The following is a 16,942-nucleotide window of genomic DNA, read 5'->3' as shown; positions in this document are numbered from 1 at the left end:
ATTAGGAAATATCATTCATCTTTTTGAGCCTCGATTAAAAAAAAAGAAAGTGCAGATAATACCTACCTAAAGAATTGAACTGTTTACATTGTTTTATTCTGCAGGTCCGAAGGTTTTCTGAGGCCTTCTTTTACATGGAGCACCAAAAACTTGCAGTCCTGACATTTCAGGAGAATCTGTAAGTATCCATTGCATGCCCCCTTCATCCCTAAAATCAGCCACCTAAGACATGCTGTTCAAAGTTACTCTTCACTTTCTCACTGGATGTGAAGAAGACAAGTCTGCCCACCTCTGCACTTTCTGTCTGCATTTCCTCTGCAGGCAAAAGAATCAGACAGATTGCAGAGTGGGGAGCTGGCAGGTGTCAGAGAAGGTCACCAGCCAAAATTTTCTTTCATTGAGTATCATGGTTTTGTAGGCAGAATCAAGGCACCCTAGGTCCCTGAAGACATCTGTGCTGAGTCCTCTGCAAAATGAATTAGAAGCAGGTGGTGTGGCCTCAAACTATGTCAGAAAAAACATAGAATTTGCCTGAGACTCTGTGGTAGCTATGAAATGCATTTAGCATAAGAATTAAGTCTGAACTAGGTAATTAGGAGGGCTGATGATTGCTAAGTTTGCCTTCTTCCAGAAAAAAATTGAAAAGTACTCCAGGAAGTGAGAGGGTTGATGGAGGATGAGGTCACTGTCTCATAGATTCCCAGGTGAGTGGGAGCAGAGAATCCTCCAATATGTTTTGTCCTCTGGTCCACAATCCAAGGGTTTCTTTTTGCTTCCAAATGGTATGTTCACCTCAAACATTAAATGTGGATGGAAAGATGCTTGAGATGCCATAGCAAAAATAGAAGGAGAAACACATGAGACCCATCCATCACTCAAGACGGATGTGGCGACTTTTTCACCTTTCTCATTAGAATCCTATTTTCTCCCCACAATTCATTCCGTTTGGAAAGTACAGTGACATTCACGGCTTGTCTCATGGATTCTGCAAGTAAAGGGGTGGCACCAAGGAAAGCACAGCTGCGTGTTGAAATGACAAGTCTAGGAATTTCTACGGTCGTTCACTCACTCATTAATTCTTTTATCCCAGTGGCCAGCTAGAACTGGGAGAATATATTTTCTAGAATTAAAATCAGAGAAGAGCTAATCTGACAAATACAAACATAACTGGGAGGGTCACTGAGAAAAATATTGCACATCAAGGTCCCTGCAGGAAATCTTCTTTGCAGAGTTACTGCAACAATAGGTAAACCTTAGATTGTGGAGCCATGGTTGCATTCTCAAGCAGTGTGAGCACGCACAGAGGAGACAGACTCAAAGACAACTGCTCTCCTGGAAGAGCTTTGGAACACTGACCCCCTGTACAAACTGTAGATGACCCAGCACTCATATTACATGGGTTCAAGACCCTGTTCCTGCATTTATTAGCAGTTGGTCCTTGAGAGAGTTATGTTTCTGTCCTTCTCATTTTTTTCTCACCTCCATCCAGTCTCAGCTTCCTTATCCACACAGTGGGTAAGACAGCAATTGTGAGGACATAATGGGCGTGTACATGAACATGGAACACATGGAGCTAGCCACAGACTCTGCTCAGAAAATGTTAGACGGTGACTGATGAAGTAAGTGAATGTGTATTGTCCACACAGGAGTGGATATACAGCAATAATACAGTAAAGGTGCTGTATACATGGGTCACTCATCCTAGTGAGGAAACAGGCAAGACATAAATTATATAATTTCAAGTTTTGACAAGTGGAAGAAAAAAGCAAGATAAGAACATAGAAAATTAAGAGAAATGGGGTATGACTAGTAATCTCATAAATGTTTAACCACCAGCTTTCAGAAGAGAAAAAAAACAGACAAAGGACAAACTGCCTTTTGTAGTGTTTGCTGATTTCTTCTGTGCAAATGTTTTCACAATGGCCAGTTTCAAGCTACCATTGTACTATCACCGAATATGGAATTGGGAAGAGATGTGCACAGTTAGCTCTTGCAAACCAGTGTGAATGGGCTCCAAGGCAACACTGAGTAGAAGAGAAAGTCTGTTTTAGCCAAAGTGATAAGAAAAAGTCTTTTTGAAGATGTGACATTTGAACAGTGTCTGGGGTTACAGCAAGCCATGCCATGACATACGAGAATATTGTTTAGGTAGACAGAATAGTTGTCATAAAGATTCTGATATGGAAACACAATGTGTTTAAAGATCAGCAAGAAGGCAAGTGTAGCTAGAATAGAATGAGAAAGTAGGAGAGGGGCGGGAGGGAGGGCCAGAGGGCAGTAGGGACCAGTCCATGTGGGGCCTTGTCAGCCAGGAAAAGACTTTGGATTGTGTACTATGATAATTATGGTTAATGCTTTTGTTTTTCTTTTACCAGCAAATGACTATGGGCCTTGGCATTTCAAATCTTATATACATGATTTGAAATCTTAATTCTGTAATTTGTAATGCTTGTGACATCAAACTAGTTACTGAATCTCTTATATCTGATTTTTTTAGGTGTAAAGGGAAGAGTCCTTCATTCAATAACTAATATATTTAGTGTTGACTGTGTTAGTTAGGTCTTCACTATGTTGAGTGCTGGATATTCAACAGTGAATAAAACAGACAAATCCACTATCTCATTGAGCTTATATTTTGGTGATGGAAGGCCTACAAGTACATAGATATGATATGCTAAGTGGTAATGAGTGCTATAGGGAAACATGCATCGCTGTGAGAGGAACAGAGAGTCCTAGTTCATGAATTGTCACAGAAGGTCTGTTGGAGAAGGTGACGGTTGAGGGAGATCTGAATCAGATGGGAGATGGAGCTCTCCAGATCCCTAGGAGATTGTAATGTTTATCCTCTGAGTGACTTTAGAGATTAGAGAATGTTGTAAGCATTCAGTAAATAGTAGACATTAACAAAAAACATAAATCATAGACTAAGATAAGCGGCATACTATTCAGGAGAAAGTAAACTTTTTGCCAGGTCATCAAGAATAAGAAGAGCTGTAAAACAGAGGGAGAATTTTATTTCAGACTGAGAAGATTGCTAGAGAAAAGGTACAAAGTGCTGTGAAGAGAAGTGAGGCTTACTGTGAGATAGTGAAGAGTGGCTATGCAGGGCTGGCACCTGTGCATGAACATGGTTCTGCACACCTGGAGGTCAGAGCTGGAGAAAGGTAGTCACCCCGGGGAGGTCATGCTGCTTACACAAGGCAGCAGCACACTCCCAAATCAGGATGGACATGAGGCAATGTAGATGGTGGCACAGGTGAAACTCAGCTGTCAAGACCCATCTTGTTCAAGCTCAGATTAAATTGTGTTTCTCCAACGATGGGTCACAATCGTTTAGTGGACAGTGAAATCAACTTAGTGTGTTTGGAACAGTGCTTCTTAAATGAAATAGGATAGGATAGGAGGGAGTAGGAAAGGACAGGGCAAGGCAAAATAGATGGTATGAGGAAGGAGTGTTTGCTGAAACTTTTCCTTCAGTGTGTGTGTTTCTGGGAGTATGTGATTGCACTGGGTTGCCATGGAAATGAAGACCATCTTTTGCCACGGGTCACAATTTTTAAAAAGTGTTAACAAATGATCTAGAATTGACCAGTAGCAAGGGTGTGTTTTACTGTTCCTCTTCTCTGTTTTACCAATGTCTAGCTGGTGCTTTTCACACAGCAAAGAGGTATTGGGTGAAAGTTTGCTGAGGAATGAACGTGGAAGTGGTGATGGAATAGAAGGTCTATACCAATGTATTCATTTTCATAACAATAGTAATGAGACATCACTCTGACTTTTGCATTTCCTGTGTTGATAATTGTAAGTTTTAACTTTTCAAAAGGAATTCATTCTAAGAGATGCTATGTCCATAGGGTTGACCACAATAGGCATTTTACCTGGTGCCAATGAATAGGCATTTATTCATGGTGCTTAGTCTATTGAAACTACTCTGATCAGAAACTGAGTGCTTTACATGCTTTGGCTCGTTTAATGTTCACATGAACTCTATGAGGTAGGTACTATTATCCTCCCCACTTTAAAGAACAAAAAACTGGGGAAACCTGGGCTCAGAGAGGTTAAGTAACTTACCTTAGACCACACAGCCAGCAAGTGACACAAGCATGGATCTGTTGGAGCCCAGAGGCCACACTCGTAACCTCCTTGCTTTGGCTTCTCTGTGCACTGTTGAGCCATCATCCTAAAGAATACGTGAGGAGAAATAAAGTGAAATGCAGATTTCTGAACCTCTAAAACAGAAGTGTCTTTATGCTTTCGCTGTGTATTCCTGGAGTCAGGATTACAGTCTGACAGCATAAGTCCGGACTCAGGTAAACCTGATATTGAAACAAAAAGGAGATGAACCAGGTCCTGTATGTTTCAGGAGACTCTTTCCCTATGTGCCACACAGGATAGCCCAAATAAAATCCAAGGATTCTGCCGGAATGCTCAGAATGGGAGTGTCTCTGCCTACTGTGCAAACAACTGGTTTCCAAGCAAAGCCCGCTCCCCCAGAGTGTCATTTAGATAGATGAGGAGGTGACCATGTGCTGAACAGGGGCCATGCATGGAGCATGCACACTCACACACAGGTGTGCAAGGCCGACCTATGCAGGCTGCATTCCAGGCTTCTCTTTCCCTACTTGTGTGGTTTCTGCCATGGGTGGGGTGGGGAAGGAATGGGCAGGGAGGGGAACGGGAGGTGACAGTTTGAAAAGGCAAAGGCAGAGTTCAGATTCCTGCTGGGATCCTCTTGATGATAAGGAATGAGGATTTCTTATTTACTTAATGCTACCCTTAGTTGCTAACGTATTTATTTACTCAACTCCCTTTCTCCCTCCCTTCCTCCCTCCCTCTGCATAATTATTCGTCATCCATTATATCCAGGAACTGATCTGGGGGCTTTCCATACAATGAATTAAAAAGCTAACAAGGTAGACAAGGTCTCTGCCCTCACTGGACAGAGAAGACAATAAATAAATTTGCAAATAAGCAAGAAAATTTAAGATGGGGCTAAAGAACTGGGTAATAGAAAGTTCCTGATTTGACCGAGTAGGACCAGCGGCTCCCTAAAGTAGGGTGTTAAAGGAGAACAGTTCAGAGAAGGTGTCATTTACACTAAGGTCTGAAGGTGGGAAGCAGCCCAGGAGGACAGTGCATTACCAGTGGTGGTAACAGCCAGGGCCAAGGCCCTGAGGCCAGACACAGCCTGAATGCTGCACCAAAGATCTAGGAGAATGTCAGTGAGGCTGGAGGGCAGTGTGTGAAGAGGAAGGTGGAGGAGTTACAGTGATGGCAGGGGTGGGGTCGTTCAGAGCCTTGGAGTGTCAGAAATCAAGATTCACTTCCAGTTGTGCTAATAATAAACTTAACTCCAACTCCAACTCCACATTCTCCCTGCAGTTTGCTTAATTCAGAGAGAAAGTTGTTTTTCCCTTTAAATATTGTTCAAATATTGTTGCCTTTTAATTGGCCTTTCTTAGCTTATCCCTCTTTATTCTCCATAGAACACCATAAAACACATACACATAAACATGCATGTGTGCATGCAGCAATAACATTCCCATATATGCACCGTGCATACACCCAGCTACACTCATATGCACACACATGCACACCTCTGCCTGTATAAACACAGATGTGTCCATGTAAACACATGTGCACATGCATACACTCAGGAAAACATACATGCACACATGCCACACCCGTAACCACACACCTGCATGCGCCACACATGTAAAGAAACCCACTCTCTCACAGACTCCCTGCCTGGTCAGAATAATCATTCTAAAACACAGATGAGGCTGCGGCCCTTCTTGGCCTATTGGTCTTCACTGCTTCCTCATTGCCCACATAGAGTCCAGACTCAAAAAATGTGCTCAGGACCTTCCTGCTGCAGCCTCAGCCGTCTGAACCACTCTTGCAGAGCTCCCTAGTTCCCTGAATATGCCATGTTGATTGATTTTATTGATTTCACAAGTATGTTTTAGTCAAATACTGTTCGCTGTATGGGAGGCATTGTCTAAGGCACTTGGGATATACATCATTGAGCAAAACAGCATGTGTTGGAAAACAGGTGCTAAACAATAAGCATTATGAATCAATCAGTTATGCAGCATGATGGAAGGTGATAGGCATTGTAAAAACAGAGCAGGGTAAGTGGACATCACCACTGCCTTTGGTTGGGCTGAGTGGGGTGGATTGTGGTGTTTCCTAACTGTGATCTTTGCCGTGGAGGAGAGAGCATCCCTGCCTGGAACACTTCTCCCCCCACTCGCTTCAGTTGATTAGCACCTGGTAATTTCTGTTACCGGGATCTGTTTTCGTCAGTGTTCTCTGGAGAGACAGAACCCATAGGATATACATGGAGAGAGAGAGATGAGAAGAAATATATTAGGACAATTGGCTCACTTTATTATGGAGACCAAGAAGTCCCATGATGGGCCTTCTGCAAGCTGGAGGACCAAGGGAGCTGGCAGCGTGACTCAGGCCAGGTTGGAATTCCTCAGAACCAAGGAAGCTGATGGTGGCCAAAGGCCTGGGAGCACATGGAGTGCGGAGGGTGTCGTTGAGAGTCCCAGAGTCCAAGAGCTGGAGAACCTGGAGTTCGGACATCTAAGAGCAGGGGAAGAGCATTCCAGACCCAAGAGAGAGTGAGAGATGAATTTGCCTTTCCTCTGCTTTTTGTTTCATCCAGGACCCAACTAATTGGATGGTGCCACCCACATTAAGGGTAGATCTTCCCCACTCAATCCCACAATTTGCATGCCAGTGTCCTCTGGAGACACCTTCACAGACACCCCTGGGGCAGCCCAGTCATTCTAATCCACACGAAACCACCTACATTTCCCTTTCAGCAGAAGCACTGAGAATAATCCATGCAATGTTTAAGAATGTATAGTGCTTTAGCCATATAAGGATCACATAATCCAATCATGGTGACATCCAAAATCAACCATCACAAATCCACCCCTTGTCAACTTGGCACCCATTTGCATTTCTTAAACTATATTTAATCTTCAAATAAAGATAGTGGACTGGGCGCAGTGGCTCACGCCTGTAATCCCAGTAGTTTGGGAGGCCTAGGTGGGCGGATCACCTGAGGTCGGGAGTTCAAGACCAGCCTGACCAACACGGAAAATCCCTGTCCCTACTAAAAATACAAAATTAGCCAGGTGTGATGGCACCTGCCTGTAATCCCAGCTACTTGGGAGCCTGAGGCAGGAGAATCGCATGAACCTGGGAGGTGGAGGTGGCGGTGAGCCGAGATCACGCCGTTGCACTCCAGCCTGGGCAACAAGAGCGAAACTCTGTCTCAAAAAAAAAAAAAAAAAGATAGTAACAGTGTCTTACTTACATCTTGCATGACACAACTATCCTGCAACTTCCTCCTGACAGCCACACTGCACTGGCTGTACATCAAGTTTAAGGATGGCAAGGAAGCTTCTCCCATGAGGCCTGCCTAGCAAAACCTTGCAGTTGCGTGTGGTTGGGTCTGAGAGTCACGCACAGGATTTTGGCCTAGAGCCAGACTCCTCAGATTCCTGCAATCAGAGATAGGCGCTGATTCCTATGTACCCTTTAGCATTTTCAGTCAGTTTTTCAACACTTGCTAGGCATTGTTTTAGGTACTTGGTCACATTGACAAAAGCCCTGTGCTCAAGAAGCTGCATAAATCAGGCTGCTATAAGGACACATGCACACGTATGTTTATTGCGGCATTATTCACAATAGCAAAGACTTGGAACCAACCCAAATGTCCAACGATGATAGACTGGATTAAAAAAATGTGGCACATATACACCATGGAATACTATGCATCCATAAAAAAGGATGAGTTCATGTCCTTTGTAGGGACATGGATGAAATTGGAAATCATCATTCTCAGTAAACTATCGCAAGAACAAAAAAACCAAACACCGCATATTCTCACTCATAGGTGGGAATTGAACAATGAGAACACATGGACACAGGAAGGGGAACATCACACTCTGGGGACTGTTGTGGGGTGGGGGGAGGGGGGAGGGATAGCATTGGGAGATATACCTAATACTAGATGACGAGTTAGTGGGTGCAGCGCACCAGCATGGCACATGTATACATATGTAACTAACCTGCACATTGTGCACATGTACCCTAAAACCTGAAGTATAATAATAATAATAATAAAAAAAAGCTGCATTACCCTAGATCACAGCCTGCATAACATAACTTAGACCTGACTCTCCCACACCTGTCCTGCTATATTGCTTAATCACTTGTTTTTTTCATGAATGTTGGCTTGTTCGACCTAAAGTCAAGTTGCAATCCTCTAGGTATACTTCCTAGCCCGTGTACGTCATCCTAAGTTCACAGGTGTTCAGCATATTTTCTAATAAAACCAAAACTGGTCCAGAAGTTCCAGATTCAGAAGGTGGCAAAAGGTACAGAATTGAGTGCAATAAAACTCCATTTAAACACTCAGATAAGAATATTTAAAGAGTTAAATATGCTGAGAAGAATATTTAAAGAGTTAAATATTCCGAGAAGAACATTTAAAGAGTTAAATATTCCGGGAAGAACATTTAAAGAGTTAAATATTCCGGGAAGAACATTTAAAGAGTTAAATATTCCGGGAAGAACATTTGAAGAGTTAAATATTCAGAGAACATTTAAAGAGTTAAATATTCACAGAACATTTGAAGAGTTAAATATTCCAAGAATTCAGTTATGAAGTTGTAACAGCCTTCAGGGCTTTGAGGAAGAGAAAATAACCCTTCCCTTCTATTGTGGTGGGTTAAGATCCAATTGAAAAATGAGAAGGAAACAAAATATACATATTTAGTATGTATATTAAATAGATATGTATATGAAATCATAGTTAATATGTAAATTCAATATGTATATTATATGAAATATACATACATAAATATTATATATTTCTATACGTTTATCTTCATTGCATCTGTTACTGAGAATGCTGAGTTTGAGAAGTTGCTTTGAGTCTGTGCAGAGTTTCACAGCTACAAAGCTCTTCTACAGACAGCTGGCCTACAAGACTGGAGAAGGGGGGCTTCCAGAGGCCGAGCTGCTCCAACAAGAGTGATAGACAGACACACATAAACTAGCTCTGCAAGCTCAAGTCTTCCCAAAACTCATAGCCATAAGGCTCCTTCTTCCCTTGAGGGAAAAGTGATTGAGTTGGCATGGAAAAAAATGATGAAATGTTCATGCTTTTCCTTTATAGAGTAAAATAAACTCTTCCCCTACTGTAGAAACTTGATGAGAAGCGAATACACACTTTCTACCACCCCAGCCTTCGAATTAGGAATGGTGATTATTCCAAACTCTGGAATTGAATTCCTGTTGATGGAAGGATATATATGTCATAAAGAAAGAATATGGGACATTTTTTCTTCATCTTACAGGGGAAACCAAAAAATATGGCTCTTGATCTAGGGAAATTTATACCTTCATCCAGGATGCCACTGTCCCTGTAATAATCAATAAAAAAGGTATTTTAGATAGGTTTTAATTCAAATATGCCAAAATATGACCAGATCCTAAGTGGTCCAAGAAGCCAGAAAAGAGTAAAAGATACAAAGATTTACATTTTTTTCAAAATGCTAATTTAAAATTTCTAAATTTCTAGTCATTTAAAAACTCAGCTTGCTTCCCACTAATGTGGTATTTATTATATTCCAATAAAATGGTCTATGATAAATGCTCTTGTGTTTCTGCTAATCCTACAATCTACGTCCTCTAACTTCAACACCTCAGCCAGTTCCAAAACAAAGCAGACTATGGCTCTGGGAGCTAAGTATGTGGGTGGAAGAGAAAAGGATGATGGGCAGACAATTGCCAGAGTCAGCTGAGAACCAAGTATTTTCCCGGGATTAGGAAGAGGGGGCAACAGTTTGGAAACCTTTGACTCTTCCCTGGACGCTCACCCTGCCATGTGCTCCCCAGGATACAGACGCACAGCCAGCTGTCCCTGGATATCCGGAACTCGGAGTACCTCACCAGCATGCCCCCGCTGCCTGCAGAGTGCCTGGACATCGACGGCGATTGGAACACCCTGCCGGTGATCTTTGAGGACAGATACGTGGACTGCCCTGCAACAGGTTTGTCTGTTTTGTTTTGGAAAGACTCAGGAATAAGGCTTTCCAGTGGAATTCCTACAATGGCACAGTTTGTTTATGTCCCAGCAAAAGTGAGACCAAATTAATGAAGGATTATGTCAGTTCATAGAGAGGAAACAAAGTAATGGTTTGAAATGACTTTGTTTCCATGAAATAGACAAACCGATCTAACAAAATAACCATGAAAGACTTCCTCCCTGACTCCTTCTGGAGTGGAATTATATGTAGTGCTTCAGCCTTTTCACCTGCAAAATAGGAACCACAGCCTGCCCACCCCCACACCAGAGTGACATGAAAGTCAGATGAAGATTCTTTCTTATCTCAAATGTGCCATTCAAATAAATATGATTTCCAGGTGAACTTTAAAGGCATTGGGCCAAAGGCTGGGCGCGGTGGCTCATGCCTGTAATCCTAGCACTTTGGCAGGCTGAAGCAGGCAGATCAACTGAGGTCAGGAGTTCAAGACCAGCCTGGCCAAAATGGCGAAACCCCATCTCTACTAAAAATACAAAAATTAGCTGGGCGTGGTGGCGGACACCTGTAATCCCAGCTACTTGGGAGGCTGAGGCAGGAGGATCGCTTGAACCCAAGAGGCAGAGTTTGCAGTGAGCCGAGATCGTGCCATTGCATTCCAGCCTGGGCAACAAAGCAAGACTCCATCCCCCCAAAATAAAAAATAATAATAATAAAAATAAAGGTATTGGCCATTTGGGCCACTGTCTGTTTGGAGTTGGCGCATTATCCACCTGTCTGCTTGGGTGTTTTTTCTCCAGGTATTTTGATTTCCCCCCCCCCCCCCCCCCCCACGGTCTACAGCTGTGCTCATTAGGTGAATTGGTGTGTATACATCATCCTGGTCAGAGTGAGTGTGGGTATGTGTGAGTGTGCCCTGAGATGGGATGGTGTCTTGTCCAGGGCTGAGTCCTACAATGGGATGGTATCTTGTCCTGGCTGATTTGTTTTCCTGAAGCACCAGGAAAGGGTAAAGTATGGAAGCACTCAGCGAGCTACCATATTTCTGATTGATTGTGAAGTACAGGTTGGCAGGATGTGCTCCTTACAATTTCACTTTGCAGACATTTACTCTTTGATCTAACCCACCACCACTACAACTGCCGTCGCTCATCGAGTCACCAAATACTGGGAAAATCATTATTTGTTTTTATTAATTGCTCTTAAATGTATGTATATCTCAGATTTACTTCAGGGTTTAATATTAGAAGTGTTTTAAGTCTTTAAGTTTAATGATGTTTTGGGGATCAGAAATATGCCATAGGAACTTAGCGCTTGTTTATATCAATTAGCCTATGGTAAAACTTGTTCTGTTATACATCCTTTTAATTGTGTTATAGGTCAATGTTTCCCACAACCTACTGATGATGTTAAATGAGGACTTACTGTATATGGATTAATAGATGAATGGTTCATTTCAGGGAGAAAAGATCACATGTTTGTGTGTATTGTTTGTGTATATGTATCCAGAGTGCAACCTGTTTTGCTGCTTTCACACATGCTTTCACACACAGTTTGTTAATGGACTGACAGGTCAACTGGGGAGTGGGCGAGAGGTCAAGGTTCATTTCTTGTCCTGCCCCACGGCCCTGCTCCTGGAAACCCAACAAGCTAAATTGTCCTGTGCTCCCTTCGAGGATCAGAAAAACTTCAGGCCCTATGCTGGAGGTTTTGGGTGTTTTATCTGTTTAATCCTATAAACAACCTCACAAACTCAATGCCACAGAGAGAATCTGAGGCACTAAGTATAAGAATGTATTAAAGATCACAAGGCTTATTAAAGCCGACGTTCAACGCCAACTCTCTCTGATTCCAAAGTCCATGCTCTGCCTCGCTGTCTGTGCAAGGAGTTTTAAATCATCATATTTAGGTGCCCGTCATTTAAAGGATGCTTTAAAATGGCTGAAGTTCAAAGATTCTGCTACCTGAGACTTAAAGGATATTTTAAAAATCCAAATGACTTCCAAGGGCAGTGCAACCTTGCAAATATACAGTTATTTGGTTCTCAGTTATACCCTGACATCTAGTGTCAGTACAGTGTATGGCAGTTTTAAAGTGTACAGGCCAGAGAGCCTCCAAACCAACTGGTCAAAACAAGTTTGAAACATGACACTGAGATGTTTTCTTCTGTGGGGTGTGTGTGTGCATGTATGTATGTGTGTTTGCATATGTATGTATGTGTATGTATGCATACGTAGGTATGCATGTATATTAATATGTAAGTGCATCTTCATTAGAGTTATATGATTTAACTACAGAGAATCTGAACTGTTGGAGAAGAAATTTAAATTAATCGCCCACTAGCAGATCCTCTAGTATTATCATTATTAGGTTTTGTTGCAGATTGTCTTCCAGTCTTTTTTTCTGCACATATTAACATACATTCTTGTGAATATGAATCTCAGTCCCTCAGCTCACAGGTGAAGTTACAACATATATCTCTATTTTTTTAATAAATTAATTCCCTTGGCCGGTCACAGTGGCTCACACCTGTAATCTCAGCGCTTTGGGAGGCTGAGGCGGGTGGATCACCTGAGGTGGGGAGTTCGAGACCAGCCTGACTAACATGAAGAAACCCCATCTCTACTAAAAATACAAAATTAGCCGGGTGTGGTGGCACATGCCTGTAATCCCAGCTACTCGGGAGGCTGAGGCAGGAGAATCGCTTGAATCTGGGAGGCAGAGGTTGTGGTGAGCTGAGATCGCGCCATTGCACTCCAGCCTGGGCAACAAGAATGAAACTCTGTCTCAAAAAAAAAAAAAATTCAATTAAATAAATAAATAAATTCATTCCCTCTCTGGGCCTCCATCCTGCAACATCAGCTGGAAAATCAACCTCAGTCTTTCTGGGGCTTCTCTGCCCACTCCTTTCTCACCACCTCTCACGTCAGTGCCCTGGAGTCAAACAGCAACAAGACATGGTTGCAGGAGGTCTTTCTAGGATTGTCCGAATGTGCAGTTCCTCTAACCCATTGGTTATCCATATTTATGTTGTGAATCCCAAAAACTTGAGATAGGTCTTAGTTAATTTACAAAGTTTATTTTGCCGAGGTTGAGGACATGCACCCGTGACACAGCCTCAAGAGGTCCTGACGACATGTACCCAAGGTGGTCAGAACACAGCTTGGTTTTATGTGTTTTAGGGAGACATGAGACATCAATCAAGATACGTAAGATGAACACTGGTTCAGTCTGGAAAGGCGGGACAATTCTAAGTGGGGAGGGGACTTTCAGGTAATAGATAGGTAAGAGACAGATGGTTGTATTCTTTTGAGTTTCTGATGAGTTTCTCCAAAGGAGGTAATCAGATATGCATTTATCTCAGTGAGCAGAGGAGTAGCTTTGAATAGAATGGGAGGCAGGTTTGCCTTAAGCAGTTCCCAGCTTGGCTTTTCCCTTTAGCTTAGTGATTTTGGGGGCCTCAAGATGTTTTCCTTTCACAATGTCATATTTTAGGACCAGCCTCTCTTTGCAGCTTCTGTGTTGAGCTTGAGGCTGGGACTCCGGCACAGCACAGGTGCACTCATCTTCCTGGAAGAACAAAGGCAGTCACTCTCAGAGGCGGGTCTCTCTTCTCCAGGCTTCTCTCCACGGACCTCTGACCTGAGCCTTCTCTATCCCCCAGACTACTTTTACAGAAATATCTGTACCCCTTCTCCAAACTGGAAGCTTTTCTTGAACTCCTTGGTCTCTCACAAAGCATTTTGATGATTCTTTAACCCCAGATCAAAAGCATGAGTGATAAAGAACTATTTTCTCCTACCTCAAGAACCCAGTGACCTTAATACTTATGCCTTGCCATGACGTTATCAGATACAATTATATTCCATTCTTCTAGTGTAAGGAAAAAGGGGAAATAAAAGATTTCCATTTCTATGTTAAAATAATAGCATTTTCTGGGCATGGTGGCTCACACCTGTAGTCCAAGCTTCTTGAGAGGCTGAGGTGGGAGGTTTCCTTGAGCCCAGGAGTTTGAGGCTACAGTGAGCTATGACTGTGCCTCCTGTCACTGAACTCCAGCCTGGGTGACAGGTGAGACCCTGTCTCTAAAAAGAAAAAACAACTAACAAAAGCCATAATAGCATTTGTTCATGGTCTGTGACAGTACCATGGTGTATTAGTATGTTCTCATGCTGTTGATAAAGACATACCCAAGACTGGGTAACTTATAAAGAAAAAGAGCTTTAATGGACTTACAGTTCCATGTGGCTAGGGAGGCATCACACTGTGGAAGGTGAAAGGCACGTCTTACATGGCAGCAGGCAAAGAGAGAATGAGAGCCAAGCGAAAGGGTTTTCCCTTTATAAAACCATCAGATCTTGTGAGATGTATTCACTAGCACGAGAACAGCTGGGGGAAACTGCCCCCATGATTCAATTAAGTCCCACCAGGTCCCTCCCACAACATATGGGAATTAAGGGAGCTACAATTCAAGATAAGGTTTGGGTAGGGACACGGCCAAACCATATCATATGGCCTAAACATGTGCCATGCACCAGGCACTCTGCAAAATCTGTCTTTGTCTCTGCTCCCCCAACACCCACACCATGCCTCTCTATCTCAAGACAATTGGGAGGTTCGCCTAAAGCCTGAAGAGTTGGCCAGATTGTCAGATTGTCTGGTTTTGAGTCTTTCCCCCTAACAATTATTAACCGTGTGAAATTGGGCAAAAGGGGTTGTAATTTCTCCTCCATGGGATTGTTGTGACTAGTGGATTGATCAGTCCATAAAACACTTAAAAGAGCAACTGGCATAAAGGCATTCTGAATGCATGTTAACTACCACTATTCATTAGTATTTGACTCTAAATCCATTCTCTTTCAATTAGATCCTTTGCTACTTTCATTTTTCTATAGTTACAATAGTGAAACTAATTATTTGCTATTTTGGCAACTGACTTACTTTCTGCACTTTCTGTTTCCTGTCTTAACTGTCTGCGATGAATCGGTTAAATTTTTTTTTTAATTCCAAGAATCTATGACCTGTGGTATAAAGACCAGATGACTCATTTATACAAGGCATTCAAGTTCATCTGTGGCGTGGGTTCTCTCTCTCTGTCTGACTTCATACACCCTATACCTCACTCTTGTTCCATCCACGTGGGAATGAACCGAAGCTGGAGCATAGTGTGCCCAGCCTTCTGGGCCTTTGCCCGTGCTGCTCCCTGTGCTTAGCATGGCTCATTCCCTCCTTTTCTGAAGAAGCTCATTTCATATTACCCAGCAGTCCCATTCTTTTTTTATTTTTTAAAGACTTTTTAAAAGAGATTTCAAGTTCCCAGTAAAGGAAAATAAAGAGGAAGGTACAGAGATTTCCTACATACCTCCTGTGCCCTCAGATGCATAGCCTTCTTCATTATCAACATCTCCTACCTGAGTGGTGCCTTTGTTACAGCAGATAAACCTCTACTGACACGTCATTATCACCCAAAGTTCCTAGTTTTCACGAGGGTTCCTTCTTTATGTTGCACATTCTATGGGTTTGGACAGATGTATAATGAGTGACGTGCATCCACTCTTATATTATCATACACAGTTCCATTGCTCGAAAAATCCTCTGTGCTTAGCCTATTTATCCTGCCTTCTCCCCAGTGCCTGGCAACCACTGGTGTTTTTACTGTCTTCATAGTTTTGCCATAGTCCACATTATTTTGGCAGAAGAGATAGCTGTATCTGTATATGTTTCCCAATATTTTGCAAATCCCTTAAAGGCAGAGCCTGGTTCACTGTTATAACTAGTACTCACTTTCCCTCCTCCTAAGCCACTGCCTAGGATAGGGATTTTTCACATAGAATATGTCAAAGTACTGTTTGTGGGACTTTTATTGAAGCAAATTTTTTCAAACCAATACAAACAATAATGAGCATATTATTATTTGTTTTGTTGGAATTCTGTACTATTCTCAATTCATCACCTATGTACTAGCCATGATGCTAGCCTTGGGGCTATAGAAATTCACAAAACACCAACTCTTCTCTCTAGACTTGAAAACAGATGCACAAACAGATCATAGTATGGCAATAGGATATATCAGACTGCATGTAAGTAGAAGGGAGGCTCGGAATTTATTAGAGAAGGTCTAACTTGCGGTACGTCATGGGAAGGGTATTGTAGAGAGAGGAAAGTTTGTTCACAGTTGCTTAAGATGCAAAGAATGCACCCTGGTAAGGAAGAGATCCGTTATTTCCTTGCTGCAATCATAAACTTCATTCAAAGGCATCATGTCTTAATACTTCCTGCAGTTAGCTATATAATGTCTCAGTGGTTTACTTCATGGTCACATTCAATAGTGATTGCATTGATTTAATTTCTACTAAGACCATGTGGAGGATTTAAACATTTTAAAGAAAATAAAAATCCAGTCCTTTTTTTTGTTTGGTGTATATGTAAATTGAATAATATGTCACACGACTATTTCATGACAGCCATGATACACACAGACATGAGAGGATATAGTTTTTGTCCAGTTACGAATTCTTAGAAGGGAGGGAGGCAGAGAGAAAGAGAAAGAGGGAGAGAGAAGAAAGGAAAGAAGAGATGAGAGATTGAGAAGAGATTGAGAGAGATAATGGCTTACCTAAATAAAAATAGGGAAAGATCATCTTTGGCTCCCTACCATCTGATTATGAAGATCACAATGGTTCTGGGAGCTTTCCTGTGGTCTGAATGCCACAAAGGAGAGTTTATCTGAATAGAATTCAAGCTTGGCAGTATTTTTCTGAGAAAGTAGAAATGTGTCTTCCCCAGGTGTAACATCATCTTGTATCATAACTCTACTTTGATTTATGACTGTAAAGCATGAAGTTTATTTTGAATCTTCCCATTGTAGA

At 42.2% G+C, this 16,942-nt stretch overlaps 1 protein-coding gene across 7 annotated transcripts in view; it reads left to right on the top strand.

Moving 5' to 3' along the window:
• Positions 1 to 16,942, top strand: part of FAM135B (family with sequence similarity 135 member B) — a 364,859-nt gene that overhangs the window by 317,119 nt on the left and 30,798 nt on the right. For all 7 annotated transcript variants that reach the window (XM_054498901.2, XM_054498898.2, XM_054498894.2 and 4 more), the window contains 2 exons: positions 105 to 178; positions 9,928 to 10,082. In XM_054498901.2, coding sequence (XP_054354876.1) covers positions 105 to 178; positions 9,928 to 10,082 — 229 coding nt within the window. The remainder of the gene's footprint in view (positions 1 to 104; positions 179 to 9,927; positions 10,083 to 16,942) is intronic.

The sequence above is a fragment of the Pongo pygmaeus genome, chromosome 7, assembly GCF_028885625.2.
Source record: "Pongo pygmaeus isolate AG05252 chromosome 7, NHGRI_mPonPyg2-v2.0_pri, whole genome shotgun sequence".
NCBI classification, from domain to species: Eukaryota; Metazoa; Chordata; class Mammalia; order Primates; family Hominidae; genus Pongo; species Pongo pygmaeus.
The sequence above is the reverse complement of the archived record's forward strand: the minus strand, read 5'-3'. Positions and strand labels throughout refer to the sequence as shown.